A 16,079-nucleotide genomic window follows, 5' to 3' on the forward strand; every position below is an offset into this window, starting at 1 on the left:
TGTCGCGCGCCGAGTACAAGTTCAGCATCCCCGAGAACCGGGCAGGGAACATCGGGCGCGTGTCGGCGTCGGACCGCGATGCCGGCGACAACGGGCGACTCCGCTACCGTCTTGGTGGCGGTGGAGGTGGTGGTGGGAGCTGGGATGACAAGTTCCGGATGGATCCCGTGACTGGGGTCATCACCGCCAGGAAGGCACTGGACCGTGAGGAGCAGGAGGAGTATTCGTTGAAGGTATGTATGTATGTATGTATGCGGTATGTGAGTGTATATGTGTGGGGTGCTCGTGTGTGTGTGTGTGTGTGTGTGTGTGTGTGTGTGTGTGAGTGAGAGAGTGAGAGAGAGAGTTTGTGTGGGTGTGTGTGTGTGTGAGAGAGAGAGGTGTGTGTGTGTGTGTGTGTGTGTGTGTGTGTGTGTGTGTGCGCGCGCGCGCGCTACGAGCCGCGTGATATTCGCTGTATGAAGGCTCATTATTCTTGTCATAAGAGGTAGCAGTCGGCGTTTCGTGTTGGTGGTAGGATTACTGTTGTTGTCATTATTAAAACCATCATCATCATCATCATCATCATCATCAGAAAAAGTAGTAGCAGTGGTAGTAGCAGCAGTAGTAGTCGAAGTAGTGGGAGGAGTTTTTGTTGTGAAAAAAAAAAATCATGGTTACTCTTCTTCTTGTCATTGTCATTGGTACCTATGCTGATAACAGCATTAAGTAGCAGGGGTGGTATCGTCAATTTCATGATTATCTTTAGTAGTAGTAGTACTATCAGTATTTTGTTGTTATCATCACCTTATTTATCCTCATGATTTTGCATGCATAATACCAATAACCATCAACAACACCATCCTTATAACATATCAACCTCAAACTCTCCCTCTCCTCTCCCTCACAAGGTGAATGTTACATGATCTTAATGAAAGGGGAAAACACACATGGGTTACAAAGATACGTACAACATTAGATAAGTATGGGTTTTCATTGGTTTGTCATAATCAGGGTGTAGAATCTGTTTCAGGCTTTATCAAAGTGTCCAAGCAAAGAATTATTGATTGCAGATGGCAAGACAGGGATAATCTCATTCATACTAGTGAAGGGTTTTTAATTTTGTAGGACTTTTAAATATGGCCACTCTAGAGAGTCGTATCTGTCTATGAATATAAACATGTTTATAAAGAGTTATTTAGCTAAATCTAGATTCGGAGTTTCATCAGTATGTAAGCATTCATTAAGATATAGAAGTCCTGCACTGCAGATAGTATGTCCATTATGTAAGTCGGCTGAAGAGAATGAATTCCATTATGTGTTTATTTTGTGATTTTGGAGAATGATTTATTCCACGAAAATATTATCGTGATCCTTGTATATTTCGGCTGAGCCTTTTGTTTTCACCATCAACAAAGAGATGATATGGAAATTATTACTGTATCTATATAAAGCCTCAAAAAGACGTGCGGTTGCTGTCAGTTAGTAATATATATTGCTTGGTGAGATGTTTTCTTTGTTTTCGATTACGATTGTAACTTAATTGTTCAGGTCCTTTCAGAGTTGGCCAATGGTCTTCTGAATAGATATTTGTATTTGTATTTCTTTTTATCACAACAGATTTCACTGTGTGAAATTCGGGCTGCTCTCCCCAGCTACACTACAGCGTCACTCATTATTTTGTATTTTTTCCTGCGTGCAGTTTTATTTGTTTTTCCTATTGAAGTTGATTTTTCTACAGAATTTTGCCAGGTTTCCTATTGAAGTGGATTTTTCTACAGAATTTTGCCAGGAAAAATCCTTTAGTTGTCGTGGGTTCCTTTACGTGCGTTAAGTGCATGCTGCACACGGGACCTCGGTTTATCGTCTCATCCGAATAACTAGCGTCCAGACCACCACTCAAGGTCTAGTGGAGGGGGAGAAAATATCGGCGGCTGAGCCGTGATTCGAACCAGCGCGGCGCTCAGATTCTCTCGCTTCCTAGGCGGACGCGTTACCTCTAGGCCATCACTCCACTCCACCCCAAATAGCACTCCACGTCACTCCAAATATCATTTCATTTCATTTCCCTCACAAGGTGTTCGTGACTGACGCCGGGGTGCCAGAGCGCAGTGACAGCGCCGCGGTAAAGGTTAGGGTGCTGGACGAGAACGACAACAGCCCGCAGTTCACGGGCGGGGGGGACCGCTACAGCACCAGGGTGTCGGAGAACAGACCCAAGGGCCTGCAGGTCGTCAAGATGCTGGCCCACGACAGAGACGCCGGTGAGAACGGGACCGTCACTTTCGCCTTTGATGCCGGTGAGTGGTTTTGTTAGGTTGGTTAGTTAGTTAGTTAGTTAAAGTTTCCCAACACTCGGCTTATGTCACAGATTGAAATAAGTTTTACAGTTTTACATTAATTTTGGGCCAACAGCAAAGTGAGAGCTGTATTATCAATGGTTTCTCCAGTCAATGGGAAATCATTTAACTCTTTCCATACGAACGGCGAAAGAGACGACGTTAACAGCGTTTCACCCCAATTACCATCATCAAAATATTGCAAGCGGAAGGCTCTTATACTGAAGACGTGAGTGTTGACAAAGAATACCACAATTCTGACGATGGAAGCTAAAGGTTGGGTCATTCAGACACCCACTGGACATCCGAGGGGTCTGTGTAGAGGAGAAGAGAGGACTGGCCGTACTGAGTGAGTTAATGCTTAGTCTTTTATGAAGGACTATGACTCTCAAACCAGCAGGCAAAATTGCACTGGCTCTTCTTAGTGCTGCAGCCTTGTGGGCTAGTTGGCCTTTGGGAACCATCCCAACGCCGACTGTCCTAAAAAACCCTCTTGGCCGAGAGAGTAGGGATGTAACTTGGGCAAGACACTCTCCACAATAATCAAATTCTAGCCCAAAATAGTCGGAACATCAGTTTGCCCTCCTCTGCTGTTCTGATGGTCATAGTCGGACACGACTGACTATCATATATATTTAAGTTTCAGTTTTCAAGGAAGCTTCAGAGAGTGCCGACAACTGATCCATAATCGTTGTATCATGTATGTTGTGTTAAAAGAAAGAAAGGGTGGGGGGTGGGTGGGGTCAGGCGGGGTGTGAGGGTGGGTTTTGAATTGGATGCGCTTTACAATCCCATCGCGCTGGTTTTGTCAGGTAGCTGCAAGATGATAAGACCGAAGACCGAAAGAGCGCTTTGTTATCGACAATGTTTCCCCAAGTATTTTGTTTTGTTAATTGTTGTTTTTGTAATGAAGTGTGGTTTTTTGTAAAGTTCGTTTGTTTATTATATAGTTTTAAATGTTTATAAAGGTTATTTCTTCTTCTTCTTCTTCTTCTTCTTCTTCTTCTTCTTCTTCTTCTTCTTCTTCTTCTTCTTCATCTTCCTCTCTCTCTCTCTCTCTCTCTCTCTCTCTCTCTCTGTATGTGTGTTGTTGTTAATTGTGGCAGAAAAAAAATTTAATCAGTTTTTCTTATATTCTAAACGTATGACTTCATGATATTATTATTATTATTATTATTATTATTATTATCATTACCATCACCAATTCCAGATGACTCGGACCCCGAGGCCCTGAGCAACTTCAACATCCACCGGACCTCTGGCTGGATTAGCACGGAAGAGGTGCTGGACTATGAGACGAGGACCGAGTACCGCTTGAAGGTAACTGCACTACATGTGTACACTGCATTTCTTTCTTGGTTTCTTTCTGGAACTCTCTTTCCTTCAACCCCCTGGAACTCTCTTCCTTCAACCCCCTGGAACTCTCTTCCCTTCAGCCCCCTGGAACTCTCTTCCTTCAACCCCCTGGAACTCTCTTCCCTTAAACCCCCTGGAACTCTCTTCCTTCAACCCCCTGGAACTCTCTTCCTTCAACCTCCTGGAACTCTCTTCCTTCAAACTCCAGGAACTCTCTTCCTCAACTCCATGGAACTCTCTTCTTCAACCCCCTGAACTCTCTTCCTTCAACCTCCAGGAACTCTTCCTTCAACTCCCTGGAACTCTCTTCCTTCAACCTCCAGGAACTCTTCCTTCAACCTCCAGGAACACTTCCTTCAACCCCCTGGAACTCTCTTCCTTCAACCCCCCTGGAACTCTCTTCCTTCAACCTCCTGGAACTCTCTTCCTTCAACCTCCTGGAACTCTCCTTCCTTCAACCTCCTGGAACTCTCCTTCCTTCAACCCCCTGAAACTCTCCTTCCTTCAACCTCCTGGAACTCTCCTTCCTTCAATCCCCTGGCACTCTCTTCCTTCAAGCCCCTGGCACTCTCTTCCTTCAACTTTCTGGAACCCCCCCCCCAAAAAAAAACAAAACAACAACAACAAAAAACAACAACACCAAAAAAAACAAAACAACAACAACAACAAAAAACAAACAACAACAATAAACAAACAAAAAAACAAAAAATATTTTGTTCCGAGTTCGAACAAAATTTTTGTTTTTTAAACTTAAGATTTTTCTCTTATTCCTTTTCGCCCTCCCTCAGTAAACCGTGTTTGAATTTGTGTGTGTGTGTGTGTGTGTGTGTGTGTGAGTGAGTGTATGTGTGCTGTGAGTGATATTATCCTGATTTAGAATAGGTTGGGGTTTAAAAAATTTTTTTTTTACGTGCTTGTACTTTTAACAGGTGTGAAATTAATGCCCTTGGTGCTTCAGAGTAAACGCTGTGTAAAATGCACATCGTCATCATCATCATCATTTATTTTTGTTTTCAATATTTCTTGAAATAATTATTTCTGGTATTACGTGTATTAATCAATTCATTAATTTATTTATTTTTCTTGATGATGTTTGTAATTTAATCCTCTTTTTTTTCTTATCTGTTAAATTTATCTATTTTTGGTATGTGGGGTTGTTGTTTTTTTTTTGGGGGGGGGGTTTTTTCATTGAATTTTTTCAATATTTGGTGTGTATGTGTTTTCTTTTTCAATTATTGTTGTTACTATATATCATCATGATAACATAATCATCACCATCACCATCACCATCTACTATCATCACCATTACAATTTCACCGCCACCCACTATAATCATCACCATCACCTATCACCACCACCAATAACAATTTGACCACCACAACTTTCCAACCACCAGGTCCTGGCCTATGACAACGGCCAGCCCCGCCGCTACCAGAGCCAGGTAGTGACCATCCAAGTGGAGGACGTCAACGACGAGGCACCGCTGTTCCACGCGCGGGAGGTCAACTTCTACCTGCCGGAGAACGTGCCCATCGGCACCGTGGTGGGCGAGGTGCGCGCCCAGGACCGGGACTCCGGGGAGAACGGGCGCGTGAACTACTACCTGGTGGGCGGCAACGTCTTCAGCCTCTTCTCCGTGGACACCGCCTCGGGGGTCATCCGCAGCGTGCGCCAGATCGACTACGAGGAGTCGTCGTCCCACGTGCTGAGCATCCAGGCCGTGGACAGCAACGCTGCCTTCCCGCGCAGCAGCAACATCAGCGTCGTCGTGCATGTCGTCGACCTCAACGACAACGCTCCGGTCTTCGACGACGACCCGGTCTTCCCCAAGGTGCGGGAGAACGCCGTCTTGGGGCACGTCGTGCACACCTTCGTCGCCACGGACAGGGACTCCGGACTGAACGGGACCGTGCGGTATTCCGTGGTGTCCGAGTCGGCGTCCGGGCCGGCGCCCGTGGGACCGGGTCCTTACTTTGAGATCGATCCGGAAAGCGGGGAGCTGAGTGTGGCTCAGGAGATTGATTACGAGCAGGTGCACACCGTCACCATCATCGTCAAGGCTGAGGACACCTGCCCCTCGCCCTCCCAGCGCCTCATCTCGCAGGTGACGGTGGAGGTCTCTGTGGTGGACGTCAACGACAACAGACCCGAGTTCGAGTCCCGCTCCGAGGTGCACATTTTCGAGGACGAGCCGATCGGGTACCCGGCCATCTTTATCGTGGCGGTGGACCAGGATTCGAACCAGGAGGACAGCGGGAACAACGTGGTCAGCTACGGCATCGTGTCTGGCAATGAGGATGGCAAGTTCCGCCTGGAGCAGGACTCGGGTGAGTGATGTGTGTGTGTGTGTGTGTGTGTGTGTGTGTGGAGGGGGGAGGGGGCGGGGGAAGGAGTTGGTATGAGGGGGAGGTGTGTTTGTTTGTGTGTGGTGTTGTGTGAGCGTGTGGTTTGTGTGGTGTATGTGTGTGAGGTATGGGGGGAGGGGGGGAGGAAGGTGTTTGTGTGTGGGTGTTGTGCTTTGTGTTTGAAGCGGGGTGTGTGTGTGTGTGTGTGTGTGTGTGTGTGTGTGTGTGTGTGTGTGTTAGTAACGAACGTGTTTTAATGTTATGGATGGACGATTTGAAACTGAAACGAAGAAGAACAAAACAAAAAACAAACAAAAAAAGATAAACAAGGAAAACAACAATGCATACAGTATTTTTTCATCAAGCAGTGATGTCGTTGAAATATATATTATGCTGAATGAAAAGGACAATAAAATGTAGTTTTTGTTTTCAAAACACGGATTGTTTGAGTTTGGTTTGGTTTCGAGCCAAGCAGTGGGAACCGCGATACATTGAGCAATACTTCTTCTGTCTTCGCTGGCAGCTCAACTGATTGATTTAACGTTCAGTCCACTTTAATTTTTATCGTTTCATTTGTTGCCCAACGTCATGAAATGATGATAGGACTTTATATATATATATATATATATATATATATATATATATATATATATATATATATATATATATATACAAAGCTTGTGTAATGAGTGATGTGCCCAGTTATTTTACTTTTTGAGAATACATGTCTCATTTTATGCCAGTGTTTATAAAATAAATGCAAAGTGATTGTTCGTGACATTATTTGAAACGCTTGTAATGTAAGGAGAGGTTGATTTTTTTTTTTATAGTGTTGACTTTAGGAATGTGATGCATTGTTTTTGCTTTCTTGTTGTGTTTTTTTCTTTTTTGTTTTGTTTTGTTTTGTGTGTGTGTGTGTGTGTGTGTGTGTGTGTGTGTGTGTGTGTGTATGTTGATATGCTGTTCATCTTCCTTGTATTTTTTTCCCTCATTTTCCATTTTCCCATTTTTTAAATTTCTTTTTCGGTTTTTAATCAGCAATTCTTATATTTTGCTAGTCCCAGTTTCGGCATTTTAAAGTGAATTTCATTGATAACATGAAAAGAGTTTTAGACGCCACGATAAGTATTGTTTCAAAATCACTTCCTTCACTTTATTAATTTTATTTTTATCATTATCGCTGCATTTTGTTGTTGTTGTTGTTTGTTTGTTTTTTCCCAGACCTGGTTCGTACGAATAATTACTGTGTATGAACCATTTAATGTCTAGTTGAATCGGATTGTCTTTTCCATGGACACAAACGTATCGTTACTTGTTTCATCACCAGTTTTCTTGTCTATTTGTAATTCATACCTTAAAGATAAACGTAGTGTTGTTTTTTTTTTAGGTCTTTTGCTTTGCATTGTTTGGCACAACACATCTTACAGCAAAGCGGAATAAGAAGAGAATCGCGCTGTTTCGTCCCAGTGAACTGAAATACCTTTGACTCTTGCGCGTCTCTTTCCCCCATTGGCAATGTTTGATGAAAGTATATTATAGTCAAAATATTACTACATGCCCGCTATCACACACACACACACACACACACACACACACACACACACACACACACACACACACATATATATATATATATATATATATATATATATATATATGGCCACATTATTTTATATCCAAGCACTGTGGGAAAAGGTCTTTAAATACACACACATATGTTGTGTGTGTTGGTGTGTGTGTGTGTGTGTGTGTGTGTGTGTGTGTGTGTTTGAAGACCTTTTCCCACAGTGCTTGGATATAAAATAACGTGGACAGTTATATTTCAATGTTTTAACTGGCCATGCTGTGCAGACTACCTGCACTCACATTTTGTTTGCTTCTATCTCTATTTCATTCATTCATTCTTTCTTTCTTTCTTTCTTTTTCTCTCTTTTTTTCTCTTTCTTTTATATTCTCTTTCATTTCCTGCTTGCTTGTTGTTGTTTTTTGTTTTTTGTTTTTTTTTGTTTTTTGTTGTTGTTTTTTTGTTGCTTTTTTCTTTCTTTAACTACTGTAACCTTTTGATAGTCAACGGATCTCTTGGCTTCTGCCACTGGTAATGTAATCACATTCTTTTTTTTCTTCTTCTTTTTCTTTTCTTTTTTTCTAAATCGGTTAAATTTCCCCTCAAGCTTTGGGTGTAGTCATTAATTTTTCAGCTTAATCGCTTTTAATCCCTTCGCTCTTCTCCGAGATAAGGTCATGGATCCTTTGCGTCTTTGACGCATTAGTTCAGGAATTTCGCTTTTCTTTCGGGAACTCACTAGACGAGCATAAACGGTAACACTTTTTTTTTCTTACCTTACTCTTCTTCCACCTCTTTATATATATATATATATTGTTTTGTTTTCATTCAGTCAAGTTTGTTTTTTCTCCTATCTTTCAAGTAGTTTATTAAACGCATGATCGCGAACCCAATTTCTGCTATGAAAAAGTCTGATACGGGCCCCAAAACTCATTTCAGGGACAAAAAGAATTGCACATACGCAGGCACGCACGTGCATATGTATTCGCAAGAACGCACGAACGCACGCTCGGAGACATGATGACGCAATGGACGCGCGCACGCTGATGGTGATGATGATGATGATGACGATAATAATAATAAGAAGAAGAAGAAGAAGAGGAAGAAGAATATGACGATGATGATGATGATGATGATGATGATAACAATAAAAAAAATAATAAATAATAAAGACGATGATAACAGCAACAACGATAATCTTCGTAGTAGTAGTAGTAGTAGTAGTAGTAGTAGTAGTAGTAGAAGGAGAAGAACAACAACTAGAACAAGAAGATGAAGAACAAGAACCGATAACGATAACACATCATCCTCAACATCATCACTACTACACTGATAAACAACAATTATATATATATATATATATAGAGAGAGAGAGAGAGAGAGAGAGAGAGAGAGAGAAACAAAAATAAAAAAAATAAAAATTATAAAAAAAAATGCACAAGGTAATGGTTAGAAATAAATCGCTAAAATAAATAAATAAATAAATGAATGAATGGATATATAAGCAGATACATAAATAAATAAATAAATAGATAGATAGACAGACAGACGGATAGATAGATAGACAGATAGATATATAGATAGATAAATAAAACAGCAACACACCTCCTGTGTCCAGGCCTTCTGACCATCTACGAGTCCCTGGACCGGGAGACCCGATCCTCCTACATGCTGAACGTCAGCGCCGAGGACGCCGGGGTGCCCAAGATGGTGTCCTTCCAGGAGCTCCGGGTCTCTGTGGTGGACGTCAACGACAACGCTCCCCTCTTCCAGCAGTCCGTCTACCGGGGGCGGGTGTTCGAATCCCCGCCCTCCAACCCCCGGCCCGTCACCAGCCCTGTGGCCACTGTGAAGGCCACGGATAGCGATGAAGGTGAGTGGGTGAATGGAAATGTGTGGTGGAGTGTGAACCTTAAGCGATGAAGATGAGTGAGTGATTGCAATAGTAGGGTGAAGTGTGCACCTTAAGCGATGAAGGTGAGTGATTGGGGTGAAGTGTGCACCTCAGGCGGTGAAGATGAGTGAGTGAATGGAAAAGTAAAGTGGAGTGTGAACGGTGAGCGATGTAGGTGGAAAAGTAGGGTGGAGTGTGAACGGTGAGTGGGTGAATGGAAATGTGTGGTGGAGTGTGAACGGACTGCGATGTTGGTAAGCGAATGGAATAGTGGGGTGAAGTGTGAACGGTGAGCGATGGAGATGACTGAATGAGTGAATGGAATAGTGGGGTGAAGTGTGAACGGTGAGCGATGAAGGCGAGTGAGTGAGTGAATGGAAAAGTGGGGTGAAGTGTGCACGGTGAGCGATGGAGATGACTGAATGAGTGAATGGAATAGTGGGGTGAAATGTCTGTACAGGTTTTGATGATATGGGGAGATTAGCTTAGGGTTGTTGTTGTTGCCATTTCTTTTTCTGTCTAATTTAGTCAGGGTGTCGGAGGTTGTCAGGGAATCTGTTCCACACTTTGAGGGGTTTGAAAGGAGAACAAAAAAAGTCTGTGTCGGAAGGTCTTAGTTCTCACGTATCCTGAAAAGTCGAATATCTGAAGAGCGGAGCTTACAAGTCGGAGTGATATGGAGGAGTTCAGAGTGGATGTGAATTCATATACTTGACGTAGAGTCGTGAGAAGTATTGAAAATGAATTAACTTCAACAGTTCATTCTCCATGATACTGAAAATAATAAGGATCGAAAATGTTCAATAATGATTATGAGGAGATACTTAATAATGGCAGCGCGCGAGAGAAAGCGGTCATTCAGTTCAAACCCGTGAGAGTTGTCAGTGTAAGGGAGAGAACCGTTCAACGAAAAGTGGACTGCTTTCACTTTCAGGTTTGATAGTCGCCCTTGTGCGCCTCTAGGTGTTCCCCTTCCCTCTTTTATTTATTTATTCATGTGCTTGTTTGTCTATTTATCTATTTATCTATCTGTTTTTTCATTCATTCATTCATTTAGTTTTGTTTTAGTCGCCAGTTGAAAACATTCGTCATTTTCATGGCCCAGCGTTTGGGCAAAGACTATGTTTATGCACAAGAATTATATCGAGTTGCGATAACCCTTGATACACTTTCGAACCGTTTTTCTTCTTCTTCTTCTTCTTCTTCTTCTTAATAATGATAATAATAATACATAGTTTTTCTATGGCGCGATATCCAGCACCAATGCTGCTCAAAGCGCCTTACATCATCCAGTTGACTATAAACATGCCTTAAAAAAGCGCATCAACCGCTATCTGACAATGGAAAACACCCAGCGTGTTCATATGAATGAAAAAGCACACTTAAGAGATGAATCAGATTATAAAAGCTATGAAGTAAATAAGGCTTAGATTAAAACTTCTTCTTCTTCTTCTACTTTTACTTCTTCTTCTCCTCTTCCTCCTTCTCCTCCTCCTCTTCCTCCTCCTCCTCCTATTTCTTCTTCTTCTTCTTCTTCTTCTTCTTCTCCCATTCTGCGATATCATCAGTCCATCGTTGCTTAATTTTCTGTCTTCCCTTCCATCTCAGTTCCTTGGGGAATTGTTTTAGCAAGCAACTGGATCTGGTTACGTGGCCATTCTGTCAGCAGATCTTCATATTGTCCAGTGTGCAAACGATTCGCTTCGTCATATCCCTGCACTCAGCTCTTTCAATTGAAAGTCCGCCCTTCAAACTTACCTCTTTCCCAAAATAGCTCCTCCATATCGTCCCATAATTTCTCTAACCTTCTATCTACAGGGATTTAATAATTTTGTCTTTTCCCCCATGCGTTTAAAAAAATATATATGCATGTGTGTGAAATTTTGGTGTTTCTGAACAAGATTTTAGCGCTATATGAAATATATTTATCAATATTATGTTTAATCCTGCAACCCTTTTTTTCCCCTAACAACAGGGAACAACGGGAACCTCACCTACATGATCTTGAGAGGAATCGCCGGGGACAAATTTGCTGTGGACCCCGTTACTGGGGTGATCACCGCCACCAAGCCTTTGGACAGGGAGAAGCAGGACATGTACACTGTCACAGGTAAGGCCACAAGGAAAAATTATATATATATATATATATATATATATATATATATATATATATATATATATATGATAGTCGTGTCCGATTATGATCATCAGAACAGCACAGGAGGCAACTGCTGTTCCGACTATCTGGGCTAGAATGTGATTATAGTGGAGAGTGTCTTGCCCAAGTTACACCCCCACTCTCTCGGCCAAGAGGGTTTTAGAACAGTCAGCGTTGGGATGGTTCCCAAAGGCCAACTAGCCCACAAGGCTGCAGCACTAAGAGCCAGTGCAATTTTGCCTCCTAGTTTGAGAGTCATAGTCCTTCACGAAAGACTAAGCTGTAAATGATTTCCCATTGACTGGAGAAACCATTGATAATACAGCTCTCACTTTGCTGCTGGCCCAAATGTAAACTGATGTCAATTTGTGACCTCCTAAACCCTCCTCATGACGCCGCCCATGAAACAAATCACACACACACACACACACACACACACACACACACACACACACACACACGTATTCGGTTTGGATGGTTACGCAGGGATAACCGCGCACGGATACTTGCTCGAACACTCGCACACACACACGGTTGTTCCTGGGAAAATTTTATTTAAAAAAATCTACTTCGATAGGAAAAACAAATAAAACTGCTCGCAGGGGAGAGCAGCCCGAATTTCACACAGAGAAATCTGTTGTGACAAAAAGAGAAATACAATACAATACAATACAAAACCCCTCAACAGAATAGCAATGATAACTTGATAATCATAACCTGCACCCCCACCTCGCCCCCAACAGTGTACGTGAAAGACGACGGCTACCCGTCGCTGTTCGACATCACCACGGTGCTGGTGGAGGTGGAGGACGTGAACGACCACAGCCCGCTGTTCGACAGGGAGCACCACCTGCTGCAGGTGCCCGAGAACCAGCCCCAGGACAACGTCATCACCATCGCCGCCTCGGACCTCGATGTGGGCGTCAACGCGGAGATTGAGTACACCATTACTGGTATGTTGGGATTTTGTTTGTGTGTGTGTGTGTGTGTGTGTGTGTGTGGTGGGGGGAGGGAGGATTTGGGGTGATTTTGGGTGGTAGTGAGGATTGGAGGATTGTGTTTGTTTATTTTGTTGTGTGTGTGTGTGTGTGTGTGTGTGTGTGTGTGTTGTTTTCTTGTTGTTGTTTTCTTGTTGTTGTTTTCTGGCCGTTGTTTTATGTCTCTGTGCTATCTGTTGTATTTCTGTTGTGTGTATGTGTGTGTTGGTGGGGTGTGCGGTAGTGTGGTGTGGGGAGTTGTTTTTTTTGTTTTGTTTTGTTTGTATTCTGTGTGTGTGTGTGTGTGTGTGTGTGTGTGTGTGTGTGTGTGTGTGTAACCCACCCTTACGTATATAGTAAACATGTTTTATTTCATTTTCATACGTCTTTCAAAACCACAACAGCCGGCAACGACGGCAAGTTCGACATAGACTCGAACACGGGCCAGCTGTCGTGCCAGCCGCTGGACCGCGAGGCCCGCCAGGTGTACAGCCTGACCATCACGGCCACGGACTCTGGGGCCCCGCGCCGCTCAGGGTCCACAAGGGTCAGTGTCACAGTGCTGGACGACAACGACAACAGTCCCAGGTTCGTTTCCTTCCATGCCCTTTCGTTTTGCTTTCGTTTTGGGAAGGGGGGGGGGAGAGGGAGGGATGGGAGAGTGGGTGGGGGGCCGGGGGTCGTGGGGCGGGGGGGGATGTTGGTGGGGGTTTGGGGAATGTGTAAGTCAAGCGGCTGTATCAATGTACGTGATGATGAGGAGGAGGTGGAGGTGGAGGAGTATTGATGATGATTGATGATTATGGTTATTATTGATGATTGGCGATGGTGGTGGTGGTGGTGGTGGTGGTGGTGATCATCATCATCATCATCATAGATAATAAGTATGGTGGTTATCATCATCATCATCATCAGCATCATCATCACCAGCACGGTGGCGAGGCGTTCTCCACAGTGAGAGCAGTCCATGTTTCAAACAAAGAAACCTTTTGTGACAAAAGAGTAACACATTGCAAGGCAATGATACAATACAATACAATACAATACAATACAATACAGTGCCATATGATTAAAACACAGCACAGCACAGTACAATACAATGCAATGCAATAAAGTAGAATACTGTACAGTACAATACAATTCATTGAAATGCAGTTCAGTGCCATAAAATATATTACAGTGCAATACAAATACAAGACAACACAGTACAATACAATACAATACAATACAATACAGGACAGGACAGCACAGTGCAATGCAATGCAACGCGCTGCAGTAAAACACAACACAGCGCAACACAACACGACACAACACAACGCAGCACAACACGCAACACAACACACAGCACAACACAGCACAGCACAACACTGCACACCACGACACAGCACAACGCAACACGGCACAACACAACGCAGCACAACACAACACAGCACAGTCCAACACAACACAGCACAGCTCTGCACACCATAACACACCACAACACATCACACCACACCACAGCACAGCACAGCACAGCACAGCACAGCACAGCACAGCACAGCACAGCACAGCACAGCACAGCACACCACAACACAACACCACATCACACCAAACCACAGCACACTATAGCTCACCACACCACAGCACAGCACAGGACAGCACACCACACCACACCACACCACACCACACCACAGTTACCCAAACCCAACGTTCCCACCCACAGGTTCAGCCACGGGACCTACACAGCCACGATCCGAGAGGACATCGCCAAGGGGCAGACGGTCATGAGGGTCTTCGCCTCGGACCCCGACCAGGGCTCCAACGGGGAGGTGGCCTACTCCTTGCTGGGCAACGACACGGAGGGCTACTTCTCCGTCAACAGCACCTCAGGGGACATCATCACATCGGGGTCAGTCGATAGAAAAAAACAACAAATAAAACTGCACGCAGGAAAAAAAAAAAAAAAAAAAGTGTGGTGCTGTATCAGTATCAGTATCAGTAGCTCAAGGAGGCGTCACCGCGTTCGGACAAATCCATATACGCTACACCACATCTGCCAAGCAGATGCCTGACCAGCAGCGTAACCCAACGCGCTTAGTCAGGCCTTGAGAAAAAAAAAAAATCTCTCTCTCTCTCTCTCTCTCTCTCTCTCTCTCTCTCTCTCCCTCTCTCTCTCTCTCTCTCTCTCTCTCTCTCTATATATATATATATATATGGCGCTGTAGTGTAGCGACGCGCTCTCCCTAGGGAGAACAGCCCGAATTTCACACAGAGAAATATGTTGTGATAAAAAGAAATACAAATACAAAATACAGTGTGTGCAATGTGCAACACGCAGTGCACGAGGTCCCGTGTGTGCAAAAGCATGCACTTAATGACGCACTTAAAAGAACCCACGGCAACAGAAGGGGTTGTGTCCCCCTGGCAAAAGTCTGTAGAAAAATCCAACAAACTTCAAACAGAAACCAAAAGGTGGCGCTTTCAGTGTAGCAACGCTCCCTCCCTTTGGAGAGCAGCCCGAATTTCGCAAAGAGAAATCTGTTGTGACAACAACAACAACAACAACAACAAAAAAAAAAAAAAAAAAAGAGAGAGAGAGAGAGAAATGCAATAATACAATACAATACAATACAATACAATACAGACTACATTATTTTCTCCCAAGAGAAATTCACTCAGAACACATAAGTAATATACGAAATTCAGAGTCGTTCAATGTATTATGTATAAGACATATATAAAATGCAGAATGTCGGGTTGACTTGAAAGTAAATCTCACATACGATGATCAAAGTCACACGCATGCAATAATTACGGAGGATGTGGGGATATTGGTGGTGAAGGGGGGTTGTGAGTATGTGTGTGTGTGTGTGTGTGTGTGTGTTGGAGGGGTATTTATGTATTGGAGTTCTGTGTGTGTGTGTGCGTGTGCGTGTGCGTGTGGTCTTAAGCATTCCTTAATAGCGTTAGTGTCAGTTTGTTCTAGACCGTTTTTGCTGGCAAAACTGTGGTGGTAAGAAGCCCCCGTTTATTTGCAGCACGGCAGAGTACAGCTTAGTGCAGTAGAGTAGAGTACGCTGTACTACAATGCAATGCAACGCATTACAACTTATAAGAGTGTAGAATAATTTAACAACAATACCACGATCTGATTCATTTCAATACAAAGAAAGAACAGTACACACAGTGAACTACGAGGCAACATAACTTAATGCAGAGTAGCGCAGTGCAGTACACTACGATACAGTGCAAAACAATTATAATACAAAACAATACAATACGAATCATTGCAGTACAATACAGTTACGCGCACTATGGTACTATACAACGCGATACAAGATAACACAGAGAAATACAATGCAATTCAGTGCATTGCAGCTATAATAATTGTTGTTCAAAGTACTATTTTGGCTTATGAGGGTGCTCGACCAAGAGAATATCGACGAAGCAAAGAAAGTTAAGTCTTGCTGTGCTTGTGCCCCAGCGTT

The 16,079-nt window shown here is 43.4% G+C and overlaps 1 protein-coding gene across 1 annotated transcript in view; it reads left to right on the plus strand.

The window, feature by feature from the left end:
• The window catches only part of LOC143298632 (protein dachsous-like), a 178,766-nt gene that overhangs the window by 139,833 nt on the left and 22,854 nt on the right, over positions 1 to 16,079 (plus strand). Inside the window, exons 7-15 of the mRNA XM_076611511.1 lie at positions 1 to 233; positions 2,057 to 2,279; positions 3,529 to 3,638; positions 5,071 to 6,001; positions 9,202 to 9,456; positions 11,453 to 11,587; positions 12,379 to 12,588; positions 13,017 to 13,200; positions 14,315 to 14,500. The exon at positions 1 to 233 is cut by the window's left edge and continues 682 nt beyond it. Of these exons, the coding sequence (XP_076467626.1) occupies positions 1 to 233; positions 2,057 to 2,279; positions 3,529 to 3,638; positions 5,071 to 6,001; positions 9,202 to 9,456; positions 11,453 to 11,587; positions 12,379 to 12,588; positions 13,017 to 13,200; positions 14,315 to 14,500 (2,467 nt within the window). The remainder of the gene's footprint in view (positions 234 to 2,056; positions 2,280 to 3,528; positions 3,639 to 5,070; positions 6,002 to 9,201; positions 9,457 to 11,452; positions 11,588 to 12,378; positions 12,589 to 13,016; positions 13,201 to 14,314; positions 14,501 to 16,079) is intronic.

This window comes from Babylonia areolata, chromosome 24 (genome assembly GCF_041734735.1).
Source record: "Babylonia areolata isolate BAREFJ2019XMU chromosome 24, ASM4173473v1, whole genome shotgun sequence".
Lineage (NCBI taxonomy): Eukaryota > Metazoa > Mollusca > Gastropoda > Neogastropoda > Buccinidae > Babylonia > Babylonia areolata.